At 39.8% G+C, this 14,699-nt stretch overlaps 1 protein-coding gene across 1 annotated transcript in view; it reads left to right on the top strand.

Moving 5' to 3' along the window:
* Positions 1-6,116, top strand: part of LOC137284670 (tubulin-specific chaperone D-like) — a 69,889-nt gene extending 63,773 nt beyond the window's left edge. Inside the window, exon 38 of the mRNA XM_067816578.1 lies at positions 2,561-6,116. Within this exon, the coding sequence (XP_067672679.1) occupies positions 2,561-2,602 (42 nt within the window). The 3' untranslated portion in view covers positions 2,603-6,116. The remainder of the gene's footprint in view (positions 1-2,560) is intronic.
* The last annotated feature ends 8,583 nt before the right edge of the window (positions 6,117-14,699 follow it).

The raw sequence follows: 14,699 nt of genomic DNA, 5'->3' as shown, positions 1-14,699 counted from the left end.
TGGCTTCCTGCTCTTTTATACAAAAGTACAACTTTCAGGAGGATGCAGCAGTATGTTTTCTTATTGTCAAAGTGGAAGGTTTTTTTGCACGATCTGCACAAACCTGAGCTAGATATGGTTTTCCTTTCTTGACATACTTGATTGGCAGTTGGATGTTGGCAGTTTTTGCTCAATTTCATCGGCGAAATGTATCGGTTGAAGTCTGGCTACAAACGAGGATGGTAAAGTAATTACGAAAGGGGAAATTTTTTCTTTGGCAGAGTTGTAGAGTTTCCTTTCCTCTGTGCAAGGAAGGAGGTTTTAACGATAGGATTTAGCCATGCACCTGTTTGTTTTGGTGGGGATAGGGGTGCACTACCCTTGATTCCTGTGGTCTTTTCTCCAGTGTGATACTGATACCTACTTGGAATGTTTTTCCAGTGATAAGCTCCCCCCTCTTAGATTGCTGGACAGTTGCAGGGAGTTAAATGATCGTAAATCCGGCTCCTGTGCCGTCACTGGGACTGTCAGACTAGTACCTTATAGATTGATATAGCACACGGTTAGTGCTTAATTTATGGGAAATGTATCACAGGAAAAAACATCACAGGTCGGCTGCCTTTATATCAAGCAGGAAGAAACTAGGATGGGAGTGCACCTGAGTCTAACCATGTTATTTGAGATAGTGTAAACAGATTAGTGAATTTAGTAATTTATGGCCTCATGTTTATCAGAATTCAAAAACTGTATAGAATTTTATCTCAGGTGTGTAAATGGGCTATAAATGTGTGTTATATATGTGAGAGCTATTAAAAGATAAGATTTTAAATGTCTCTTTCTGAACTTGTCTCTTTAACTTGTCAGTGCTGTACTAACTTTTCTGCTTGTCGATTCCGATTCCGTGTTCTGTCAGATTTAACAGTCTGCTGATGCTCTTGCGATAGACTCTGACATTCTCACTGACAGTCACATACTGTATCATTACAGGAACAGATGGATTCTCTCTGGCATTTGTACAAATTCAAGTTGACAGGTCCAGAAAGAATCAGACATGTATGATTGATATTGATGTTTTGTTGTCATGATGTTGCATGTAGTTAGTTACAAATGCAGAAAATCACTTACTCCAATCTAATTAACAAACACAGATAGAGACAATCACTGACTGACAAGCAAACATTGAGATTGAGTGAATGTGGACTCATGTCATTTTTAGTTATGACTCACAAGTACAGACAGAGACAATCATTCTCACTGCAATAGTTACTGATTCTCAAACACAACCAGAGACAATCACCAACTCACAAACACAGAGACAATCATTCTCACTGAGATGGTAACTGATTCTCAAACACAGAGACAATCACTGACTCACAAATACAGGTAGAGACGATCATTCTCACTGAGATAATAACTGACTCGCAAACACAATCAGACACAATCTCTGACTCACAAAAACAGATAGAGACAATCATTCTTGAAGAGACAGTAACTGACTCTCAGACACAGTCAGAGACAGTCTCTGACTCACAAATACAGATAGAGACAATCATTCTTACTGAGACAATAACTGACTCTCACAAATACAGATAGAGTTTCTGACTCACAAATATGGACAGAGACAATCAGTGACTCACAAACGCAATCAGAGACAAGTACTCACAAACAAACAATCAGGCTCACAAACACAAAGACAATCAAATTCACAAACACTGACTCAGGAGACCATGAAATAGGGACAGATGTTCATCAACATTGACTAAATAAAGGCCTCTTAGTGTTGGACAATCTCGCAAAGAGTTGGTCCAAGTTGTTGATGATCTACATATTATACTCTGTGTATAGCACTGTGTTAATGTAAAACTAAGCGTTTATCCATTGGGCTTTATTGGACCTGCTGGTAATCCTTTTGCAATTTGGACCTGTTATCAGTCAAACTATATGGCATCTTGGTAAACTATGTGCAATTAATTACTATGTAACCTTACTTCCAATTCATCATAGCATACCCAGATAAATTCACAAGGATTCTCACCCAGATACAGACAGAATATGTTAAAGATGTGACATGGCAACCACAACAGGTTAGTGGAATCCCAATAAGCAGCATCAATTGGAGAAATCCTATATCAGCATATTAGGTCTTCAACTTTCATATGAACTTTTATATAATGAAGCTCGCATCCCTATACGTGAAGATCTGTACAAACACCATCTGGCCAAAAGCACCGTTCAGACATACCAGACAATATTTACTATCAACTATTATCTGTATCCTTTTACATTGTGGGCTCAGCAGGGGAGTAAGTCAACATATCAGGCCTGCTTTTGTCTCCAGCTGATACTGCTCCATTGCAAAACATTTTCATTTCTGACACTTTCCTCACTTTCAAGGGCGGACCCCAATGTGATAATACCATATGATAACTGTCCCAGGACCTCTGATTGGCTGGCTCCAGTGACGCTGGACTCCATTTAGACTCCATAGTGGTCACTCTATCTGCTCGCTGTGTCATTGTACCAGTGGGGCACATTTTAATTGATATCTACTTTATCTCCTTCCTGATCTTTTGTTTTTCAGCCCCTAGGAAACCCAGAGGGGAGTCAAGGTGGGAAGGTGTGAGTGGTAAAAAGATCGAGGAAGTTGTGGAGATGTGAGACATCAGAAGAAAAAAAAGTCAAGCTTTTCTGTTACTGGAAGATACTGCTTCTATTTACCAGTAAATATTTCCTATTTCTTATACCACAGTGTTTGATAAACAGTGATAACCCTTGTAGCCATTACGTTATCGCCTAATGGTAACAAGACTGTTGATATCAGAGACTGGTATCTCTCTGAGCATGTCAAATTTTGTGTATTTCTTTATATCGTTTGTGATGTGACAAAAACTAGTGAATCAAGTTACTGGGAACTTTTATCATGAATCAGATTTAAGTTTTGTAAATGTGTTGACATTATCTGCTGCGACAGAGGCGTCAGGTTAAACATAGCCTGAGGTGCTTTCAGATAATCTCTGTTGTGTAGATGCCAATCTTGTTTACAACTTGTGCCTTCAAGCTTTGAATAAATTGTTTGCGTCATTCTCATGTGGGTAGATCGGCAGGACATCTATGGGGTTATGCAAAAACGTCTGTAAGAACAACTTTTGATTCATGTGAAGGTTAATGCATAGCTAGTCATAATGGACCAAGGTCAGGGTTGCAGTTATGTTTAAATTTGAACTTAAATAAGGTGTTTAGGTTCAGCTGAAACATTCATTCAAAATTCTTCTTACTCCAGTTGACAAGATGCATAGGGTTCATTGATTGGCTGATCCATAATCAACAAATTTTAAAAAAAGTATGAAATACTTGTATTTATTAGGAATATATACTTGTTTCATAAAAACATCAAATGAGTGTAGATAAAGTAATGAGGGGAATATTCCTTTGGTTATAAAGTTTATTTCACGGCTTTTGTTAAAACTATTTCATGAGGTGTTTTTATGTGATAAGCCTGATTATCACTGATTGTTACTATTATCATTAATAATGAATAAATAAGAACCGGTATCAATTCAGCAGGCACTGTCGAGGTGCACAACATTGGTGTCATTCTCTCACTGTGTGGATGCATTCTGAGAAAATTAATATGACACTAATCCAAAGTGAAAATTTAATTTCACATACCTCCAACAGTTTTCCAGATTATCGTCATTAGATTTCTTCTGTCATCTCTTTTTGAGAAAAATGTCTTTAATGGACAGAAATATATGTTTTTAGTCTAGATCCAAATCATAATGAATCTTCAGATTTCGTAGAATGTCATTTGCAATCATATTGACAGAGTTTTAGGCTAAAATTGGTACCGACGATGATAAAATCATAGAGGCTGGCATCTCTGGATGATTGAAAGGCACATCATACTGGTGGCAGCCCTTACAAAGAAACAAAGATCCGATGCCTGCACTAATTATGCTCCCAACACATGTTTTTCAAAGTATCATAGCCATGATCTGATTCAGAATTAAAATAGCCTAGAAAGTCACAATGTCTGTTAAAAAATAAACACATTGTCCTTGGGAAGTGCTTTAAAAAGTGTTTATCCAGATTTCCTAATGACCTTTGTCAGCAAACGTGTGTGCTACATGAACACTGCATGTTTGTGTTCATGTGCAGCCAGGACCTGTGTGTCAGAGAGCCTGTTGTACAATATGCCCAGTGAATAATCATTGATAAAGTGTGATCTTCATTAACCTGTGATATAAAACTGACGCCTGTGCATACATTGATGCTTTAAATGTTGTATCCTGGAAAAGCTACTGCAGCAAACACGGACAGCAAAGTCCTCTTTGTGTGAGTCAACTGCTGGAAGCTTTAAGGAAGGCTTGCTGGGAGGCTTCTCAGTCTCCTAACTAATGGTTAGTCTCCGCAGACATATATACTGAACAGCAAAAGAAATGCAAGTCTAGGTTTATTTTTGTGAATTTTTTTAAGTAGAAGACATAATAATGAATGCTTACTTTATGAGATATCATTTTTCAAAACTTGCATTTCCTTTGCTGTTCAATATATATACATATATAACTGTGATAGAATAATACCTCATACATTGAAGCCAAAGTTGGGAGATTCGGAACCTCAGGAAATCTATACTTTCTCAGTATTTCAGAAAAGGCTGTGCAGAATAGAAAATAATGTGATTCAGAGATTGAGAGAAAGACTACTAGAATCTCTTCCTGACATCAACATCAGCAGGCTAATTTGAATCCAATGTTATGATCGTTCTGTGGTTTAACTAGTAATTTGAGGCCCATGTCTGGTAACATTTTGCTTTTATAAGCGCAGCTTGTTATAGTCCATTTAACACTAAATTCATAACAGAATGACAACAAGAGAGTTTGTCTTGTACGTGCCCCGATGTTTCAGGCACAAATTGATGAAGAATTATGGTTGTGAATGATTGGTTTGTTTCAAGGAAACATGTAAACTGTTATTAATTTTTGTCTTTTACTCAAAATTATGTGTTGAAAAAGTGGTTTATACAATGACTTGAAGTAATAAAGATCTTAGTGTTAATATGTGATTTTTGCATGGAAATGAGAAAATGAGAGAAAAAATAATTCAAACTTTATAAAAGTGAATGAGTGAATTTAGTTTTACGCCTCTTTTAGCAATTTTACAGCAATATCACGACAATATCACAGCCGGGGTCACCAGAAATGGGCTTTAAAACTTTATTAAAGATTTGTTGAGTGTTTTGACCTAACACAAATAATTTTTCTGCACAATTAATCATGGACATACAACCAATCACTCCGTCAGTGCAGAGTCGTTGATACTGACTATTGTCAGGTATGGAAAGATCACTTTTGAGGAGGTCACATTCCAGTGTGTCAGTAACACAGAAAACAAGTAAACTGATCCATGCTCATGCTTATTATAAGAACCACAGTTATGCAGCTGGGTGTTATTATTCAAAGCAATCTTAGCGCTAAGGTGATGGCAACTCCAGTACCTTAACATTGACTTATGAGTGGTATAGGGCTAAGGTTGCTTTGTGTAAGGGCACCCTGGAATATTGCTGAGTGTAGTGTGGCAACAAACCAAACGTCTGGAGACTGAGTGTGATACACTGTACATATATTTATGTGCTAAATGTACCCTGTGTTTGTGAAATGCTCTCATTGTGGGTAATTCACAACATATTTTTCCACTGGTCACGTATATTCACAGTGATTTCTTTTAAGGTGGCTTTTTGTGTGTGCTGCGTGGTAGTCCCAACTATTTGGTTTACAGGTTCTTGACAAGTCTATTTTAGCTGTTACAGATCAAGATATGTGTACCTTTTTCATTGTATTTGATGACCGTAGCATTTGGTTCACCCATAAAATGCAACAGAATCTGTTAACCAAGTGTCTTGCCTCTGTAATTGTGTTCCTCATCTCATGCACTGTATACTAGATTATGGTAATAATAAACACAGGGATTGGGACAGGCAGGGACCATGGGCCATTTTGCACATTAGAATAAATAATCGCCCATTAAAATTATCAAGTTTACTATTAATACAAGGACATTCTTAACTCAGAAAATGGCTGATAATCCTGAAATTGGTCCATTTGTCAAAGTTCTCCATCCCAATCCCAGCAAACACATGAATGGTGTTATTTGTTTAATTTCTTTATATAAAATTTAGTTCTTCTATATCTTTCAGTGTTCATTAGGAAGAATTATTGCTCATTGAAATATTTACATGCCCTATGATAACATAAATTTCGTAAACCTTTTCACTCTAACAGATGCTCTTGGCCAATAAACCAAGAAACATCTCTAAAAACAGATACTTTTAATGGTTTCTGTTGGTGAAGTACACCGAAAAGGGTGCAAGTTCTTAATTAAGGAATTCAGAACTTATCTTGTTTAGATATTCTCAGCACCATAAGGTTTCTTCTTTCAGGTTCATGAACATGTTCCTAGTGACATGTCTGACAGACACACATAAACTATGACCAGGGTTTCAGCAAACGTGCCCTAATCCATGTGGGTTGGTAGCTATGAAATGATGATATGGGTTTATTTTCTCTGACTACAAAGTAAATTTAAAGAATTTGAAATGTTAGTGTATCTCCTTCTCTATCTTTTATCCATACCTGGTCCATACTCATTAGTGGAGTAAGAATTGGCCTTCAGAATCTCTGAGGGTCAGTACCACAGATATGGATGATGCATGTCACTGTTAGGGATGACCACATCCTCGATATCTCCTGGGTAAATGTTCCGATGAATAATCTCCACTATACGATGGATGGATTTATGGCTCGGCACGATAATTTTATTTCCTCCCTCTCCTAGCTTTTTGTCCAATCAGGTGTTGCGCTGGGAAGTTGAGTATACCAATCACAACTCACTTTCACCTTTCAAGTTATCTAACCGATAAAATTTGCAACACAAACCATGTAGAGGTCTTCTGATAGAGGTAGAAAGAGTTCTTGCATATATTTTTTCAAAGTTTCAAAACTGACAATTTGTCTGTTTGATTTCCCCCAAATCTTAGCTGCGCTGCGCACAAGCCTTGACAGCTGTGACAGCTATCTTTGTTGACACTGGCAAGTTTGGTTGTAACAGCGGTATAGATGATTGACTACTGTAAGAATGTGGAGCCAGCAAAGGGAGGTAACAAAATTATCAAGCCGTTGATGCATCCAGAGTAATCCAGTGGAAATCAACTTTCTCCTGAGGCATCATAGAACTCATCAACCAAAGCATCAGTTCCACCTACTCCACATGGAGTGAGTGAGTGAAGTTTTACGCCACACACAGCAATATTCCAGCTATATGGCAGCGGTCTGTAAATAATCAAGTCTGGACCAGACAATCCAATGATCAATAACATGGGCATCGATCTGCGCAATTGGGAACTGATGACATGTGTCAACCAAGTCCGCGAGGCTGACCCCCCAATCCCGTTAGTCGCATCTTACGACAAGCATAGTCGCCTTTTATGGCAAACATGGGTTGCTGAAGGCCCATTCTACCCTGGGACCTTCATGGGTCTACTTCACATGGAAAGATAAAATAGTGCAACAGACCCATGGTCTCCCCAGTATCCTCCCTCATCACAGAGATCTACATGACCCACCTAGAGGAAACCGCCTTACAAACATCCCCAATCCAACCCACCTGCTGGTTCTGGAAAGCTGCTGACACTTTTGCCATTCTTCCTCCAACTGACGACCCCAACGTTCTTCTCCAACACCTGAACTCCCAACACCCCTCTATGTAGTTTACTATGGAGATGGAAGCAAACAACCAGCTTCCTAGATATCCTGGTACAAAAAGATGACAAGAAGTTCAAACCCAGTCTCTACCGCAAACCGACCCACACGAACCAGTATCTCCATTTCTCCTCCAGTCACCCTATCCAAGTCAAGAGGGGGATAATCACCCTGACCACACGAGTCAAGAATATCTGTTGAACCACCTCAGACATGTCTTCACCAGCTACAACAAATATCCTGCATCGTTTGTCGACAAGACCATCAACAACATCCTAGACCCTGACACAAAGCCTCCCCGACAACAAACAGCCCTATTCACTACCAGCCTCCCCTAGACTGGCCAAACTAGCCATCATATCCGACGACTCCTTAAACAGCAAGCCAACATAAATGTCATCTTCCAAAGAGGCAACACCTTACAGAACCTCCTGCAGGCCACAGACACACCCACCCCAGCAAAGAAGCCAGGTCCCACGGGTGTCTTCTACCAGACTGAATGCTACTGCTTTGAATCCTACATTGGTGAAACCTCAAGACCAGTCACCACTAGGATCAGAAACACCAGGCCTCAGTGAGAAACAAAGAGTCTAAATCCGCCATAGCTGACCATCTGAAAGCCAATCCAAACCACATCAGATGGAACACCACCAAGCTCATCGCGAGAAAACCTGACTTCAAAACCCGATAACTACTTAAAGCTCTCCATATAAATCCATATTAAGTAGATTTGCTCATCCATGAACAGAGAAGGATATTTCATTCCCAAAGCCTATTACCTCTTGGTCAATTAGTTTTTATGTAACCCTGCCCAGCTATAGTACATTTACCCTTGTGTCCATCACAACTCCACTGGTTTCCCAACACTACCTTAGCACCTATGCCTACCTACATAAAGCTCATCTATTGTATAAACAACTTATTTTCGCCTCATCCGTCTTCTTTTGTCCAAACACCTCATGTATATACATCACGCCCAAATTACTTTCCATGGACCACTTGCTTGACAACGACATTAGAATGTATGTCGAAACATGGCTAATACAAAATAAAGAAGTATATCCATAAAATAGTCCTCATCCTTCATCTACCCAACTTCTAGAAAGCCAAAGAAGCTATTGTGACAGCATTATCTATTCCAACCAACAATTGCAATACATTTTTCTCCATGAATTGTCTCATTTGAAGTCATTTCCCAATGAATGTATAGTTCATATGAAATAAAAACAAGTCGAAGTAGTTTCAGTCTCGTTTAATGACTGACAAGAAACTTGAAACCCAGATCAAGTAAAAAGTTAAAACATAAACTCAGTGAAGCTGCATGTCTGCCCTGCACCCAAATATCCTGTATTTTGCTCTGCGCATTTAGCAGCAGAAGTCAATCACTAAGCTATCAATAATGACACATACTTTCGATGCATTGATAGTTTTTCGTTTCTTCCATCCATTAATTGCTATTGGAGACTCAGCATCGCTACAGCCTTAGTCACTGTATCTAAGATACATGTATATAGCACAGATCGACATTCATGATGTCAATCACAGCTTTATTGCCTTGTCCAGATTGGATTATTTACACACAGGTTGTGTATTCCAGCCGTATGGTGGTAATTTATAAATAATCAAGTCTGAACATCATGAAGATAAATCTGGGCAATTAGGGTACCAAGACAAGTGTTTATTGGTATAGAGGTTGCATGCAATCAATGTGGATTTGTACCTGATGACCGCTTGTAACATAACCACATAATCTTAGCCTGTTCATGCATATGACTTGACAACACATGGCCAACAACCGTTGGTAGCCAAAATGACTTTAATAGCAAGAGGCATTTTATGAAGCAAGCCATCCTTTGATAAAACATGTTCCCTAGAATATTGTGAGGCTATGTGCTACTGTGCTGGTACGCTGGAGCGGATTTGCAGGTTCCGTGCACACCAGCTGCAATTCTGCACGATAAAATAGCAAAAATATTGCCAAGTGTTTTGTCTTTTTCCTGAAGTGGATGTGACATTTGCCTTTGATGTTTCTTTTGAACGAAACTGCCATGGCAAGAAATGGTGATAACCGAGGAACAGCATCTGCGGAGGTGACACAGGGCTAGAGGAAATGTCTTATTGCATTTTCTTTAGCTGAGTGAAACCTCGGGACTTGTGATGTAGGTAGGTGTTTCTTAAAGTTATTGAGTGTAAAATGGCAACGGATACCAAACCACTCTCTTATCTTTACCTGATGTTGTTTTGTATTTAACATATACATCAGTCCGTTTGGGTGAGTGAGTTTAGTTTTACGCCGCACTCAGCAATATTCCAGCTATATGGCGGTGGTCTGTAGATAATCGAGTCTGGACCAGACAATCCAGTGACCAACAACATGAGCATCGATCTGCGCAATTAGGAACCGATGACATGTGTCAGCCAAGTCAGCGAGTCTGACCACCCGATCCCCTTAGTCGCCTCTTACGACAAGCATATGGCTAAGCATGGGTTGTTGAAGGCCTATTCTACCCCGGGACCTTCACGGGTCTATTCTACCCCGGGACCTTCACGGGTCTGTTCTACCCCGGGACCTTCACGGGTCTATTCCACCCCGGGATCTTCACGGGTCTGTTCTAGCCCGGGACCTTCACGGGTCTATTCCACCCCGGGACCTTCACCGGTCTATTCTACTTCTAAGTCCGTTATGGCTTAGAAGTGGACCAGTGAATTGTAACTCGAAAACTAATATACATAAAATGCTCAATGAAACGCTGATCATAATCGAAACATCAGACCAACTGTGTGGGTTTTTTAAACAGAATTTATGTCCTTAAAAATTAAAAAGTTGTTTAACAAACTATCATTAAAACATTGACACAGCTCACCTTTTAGTATGAGGGAGGGGTGCAGAGAAAGGGGCTGCTGGGTGTTCCAGAAGCACGTGCACAAAGTGCCGACAAAGTTATTGATCTGTTAACCTGTGTTGTGCCATCTTCATCCGTCGCACACCAAAGCACTTCCCGGTTTTTAGGACAAAAACCTCACAAAGTTGGCCTGATGTTTTCATTATGATCAGTTATGTTGCAATTCATCGGTCCACTTTTGAGCCAAACTGACTGCACCTAAAGCACGCAGAGCACATTACAATTGTGAATATTGCTGTGCTTTATAGATGCATGTATTATTGTTATCACTACAGTAGTGACAGCTTAACTGTAGTATTATGAAGGAATCACCTGTTTCTGCTCTTACTTTGAACTGTATATACGAACTCAATATCTGATGGATGTCGTATTTGTCAAAATGTGACTTGCACCATGAAAAACACTTGTTTATGAGCAGCACATGCATACAATGTACATGATTATTATGAGACTGAACCGTATAAGGGGTGGACTGCAAGCAGAAGACCCAGGTTAGATTCCTCACATTGGTACAATGTCAGAGACCCATTTCTGGGCTCACTTGCACAAAGCGATCTTTGTGCTACAATCATTGCAACTCCCATTCTCTACAATAGTCTTAAGATAGCCGTAGCGCTGAGATAGTTTTGTGCAAGTGGGCCCTGGTGTCCCCTGCCTTGTTTTTGACGCAATATTGCTAAAGGCAGTCCATAAGTAACACTCACTTACCCGAAGTATGTGTTTTAAGTGGGGTTCCTGGAGATACCTAATAACTAACTTCATAATATTTGATTAAGCTTGGGAAAAAAAATATGTCTGGAAATATTTTAGATGTTGGTGAGTACTTAGTACACCACCACCCACCTTTCATTATTTGCATATAAACTTTGAGATGGATAGGCACGGGTCATGAGCCAATCGACAACCTTGAACTGGTGAAGGTTTTCTCACATTATAAATCATATGCATTGCCTAAGCTTAATCACTTTAGTTGATTTTAAGCACACCTGGGAACAGATCTTGAAGCTACATATCCCTAACATCAGGACAACGATTTCTACTTCATCTTCTACATCAATAGAAACTTCAGACCATGGAACAGTAATCTGTGCCTGTCGACATGAGCCAGATGCATTTAATGGACTATTGTTCTTTCCCATTGAATATGGCCGATACAAACGTGGTTTAATGCTGACTGTTGCGTGTAGACATCACCGGCATTGCTGTCGTAAATCGATGTAATTGATGCCGTCTTTTCTGAACCAAAGCTCGTAATTACCGGGGTGTTTGAGGCGATCCGCACGCCAACCTTTGATGTAGGAAGTTTCCGAATTCTATCGTCTGCTCCCAAACGCGCGCCGGAACTTGCATTACGTAACGAGCAGTGAGGCGTGAGGGTTGTTGGGTACTCGAAAGATATCCGAACCGGCAGGGCGAATGGCGTAACGAAAATCTTCTGACCTGCATACTCATAATATGTGGAAAACTCATCTTGGTCCGGTTTTTTAATTTCAGCACGAGGTTGATAAATGACGAGATTGCCCTTACGTCACTTTTTCGGGTTTATTTTGGAAGCAGTTGTGGTTTTCTATTATACCCGTGCTGCTATTTCGCTTAAGAGGAATATGAAGTCATAACAGAGTTTGTTGACAAATACGCAAGACGTAAAGCTTTTAAAACATATTCTTATTTCTCATTATCCTTGAAAAAATATTCGGTGTTGTGTTTGTTTTTTATAGTTTATTTTCAGCAGTACCAAGAAAGGCCTTTACTGCTTGACAGGTATTAGATGAGCCACGACCTGACAAATGACGCCAATTTGCATACATGGAAACGCCCTCCAGAACATTCCATTTGAAACAAGATAGAAACAGGTTGTCGTCTAAAATTTCCTCGTGCTAATCGTGTCGTGATAGTGTTTTGCTTAACTAAATCGCTCTACGAGACACGTGATAAACAGTAGCGGTATTGATTTCACGACACTGCCAACATGTATTGCACGTGCTTAATCGCCAATCAAACAAATGTATTCGTCCAGATTACTTGCCTCGCCTGCTTGTCACAAATACGTTCACAGCGCTGGCTCATCCAATACTTGTCAAGTAGTAGGAAATTGCATGCTTGTTTCGTCAGTACTTACTGTTCGAGGAATCAAGTCGGGAATTACCCTGGGAAAGAATGCAAACAAACTGGGATCGGGTTGTGCATATGCGTCCGGAATGTACACGTTCATTTATTACCACAGGTATTTAATTAAATGCAACAAAACATTTTTCATTATCACAAGAGGCACGGTTGATTTACCATTCCGACTGCTTCATGATTATGAGTTTTTTAATCGCGATTAAAACAGTGATTATACGACATGATAGGAATTGCCATACTGGTGATGAATGTCACAAATACATGGAAAGCCAAGCCACTTAAAGTGAACAATACATGTAAACATATGGTACAAGTCAACATAGAGAATTTTATCATGTTTCGTCAAACGTTTACATTCGGCCGTATAAACGGACCAGCCATATTTTTGCTGTTTCCAACACCTGGGCTTTTCCGAAACCAGAACACCTATCTTCGATACCTGACTGCGGTTACGGTAAATATTGATCGTAGTACGATTGCTATATTCTGCCTTGGGTAGACTATTCGACGATGACTCACAGATGGAAATGTCTTCATGAGTTTTGTTATCGAAAGTAACCTTGTTACGTCCGGTCTCAAACGAGTTTGTTTTGTTTGTTCAATGGCTTGTGTTTATGTCAGTCAGTGTCACATGCCTCACTGGATGTTTGTGTGGAACGGGACAAATGGAGAATTCCTGTTAGAAACACTGCCAAGATCGAAGATGATCGAATGTGAGAGAAAACGCTGCCTCGAAACAAAATCCTGATTCAGTCATGCAGGTTAAAATAGAATCAAGGTAGCCCGATGTGCATGTGTAAATTTTCAGTCTGTGAAATATTCTCTTCATGGTCTTTTTTCATTAAATATTTACTAATTCTTTTTGTATTTTTTTTTGTTTATTTTTTTTGTTTTAAAGCCCACAATTCTGAGCTTATTGAAACTACTCACGGAGCTGAAATCCTTACCCGTTTCAAAGAGGCGTCGTGTTAAGTAGTGTTAAGAAATAAATACCAATGGAAACAGCCGACGCATCCTTCGTCATTTGCAAATGGTGCCATGGTGTCGTTTCATTCCTGCCTGACAGGGTGCTTAAATGGACTGTACTGTTCCAATAGTTATAAACCTAAAATTTGAGTCATCAAAAGAGGACAACGGAATCTCACTGATGTCTGATGATTTGATACTAAACCTCTGACATGGTGTATGCGTGCTTCTAAAAACTTCTATACGGGGGATTCAATGAACAGTCGGCAATGGGAACTGTTATTACTCTTAACTATTGATATATTCCCCTGTTCCCCAGCTTTTCGTTTGAAAAGTGCAAAGATATTTCTGCAATACCACGGCTGGACACAGCAGAAATGGACTTAAAGCGTTGTATACATGTGGGGACTCGAACCCGGATCTTTGGCGTGAGGAGCGAACGCTTTAAACACTTTAAGAGCTTTTCCCACCGTCCCTGCGTGTAATGTAGAACGCTTTAAACATTAGACTACCGCACCAAGCCTTTTCAGCATACCCCAAAGCTGACTTTATTTTTCAAATTTAAATCATTTAAACTTTTGTGTGTGTGTGAGTGAGAGGGAGTTGGGGGTAGTGTGTGTGTGTGTGTGTGTGTGTGTGTGTGTGTGTGTGTGTGTGTGTGTGTGTGTGTGTGTGTGTGTGTGTGTGTGTGTGTGCGTGTTGCATGGTTTCGTTGGTTTCTTTTGTTGTTGCATTGCACTTGCTTCACCCTAAATATCATCATCCCCCATCCTCCTCCTTCACCACCCCCCTCCCCCCCACTGACCCCACGTGCTGCCCAAGGTTACGTATCAAGCAGGTGACAGGTCAAAGCCTTTAAACCACATAGAATAAATGTTGAGATTATACAACGATAAAGAAACACGTTTATACACGCCCTTAATTTCATTTTCTTGTTTTACATTGTCACCGGGTAAAATACTGCCCCCGA

This window comes from Haliotis asinina, chromosome 5, assembly GCF_037392515.1.
Source record: "Haliotis asinina isolate JCU_RB_2024 chromosome 5, JCU_Hal_asi_v2, whole genome shotgun sequence".
NCBI classification, from domain to species: domain Eukaryota; kingdom Metazoa; phylum Mollusca; class Gastropoda; order Lepetellida; family Haliotidae; genus Haliotis; species Haliotis asinina.
This window is presented reverse-complemented; position numbering and strand designations above follow the sequence as displayed.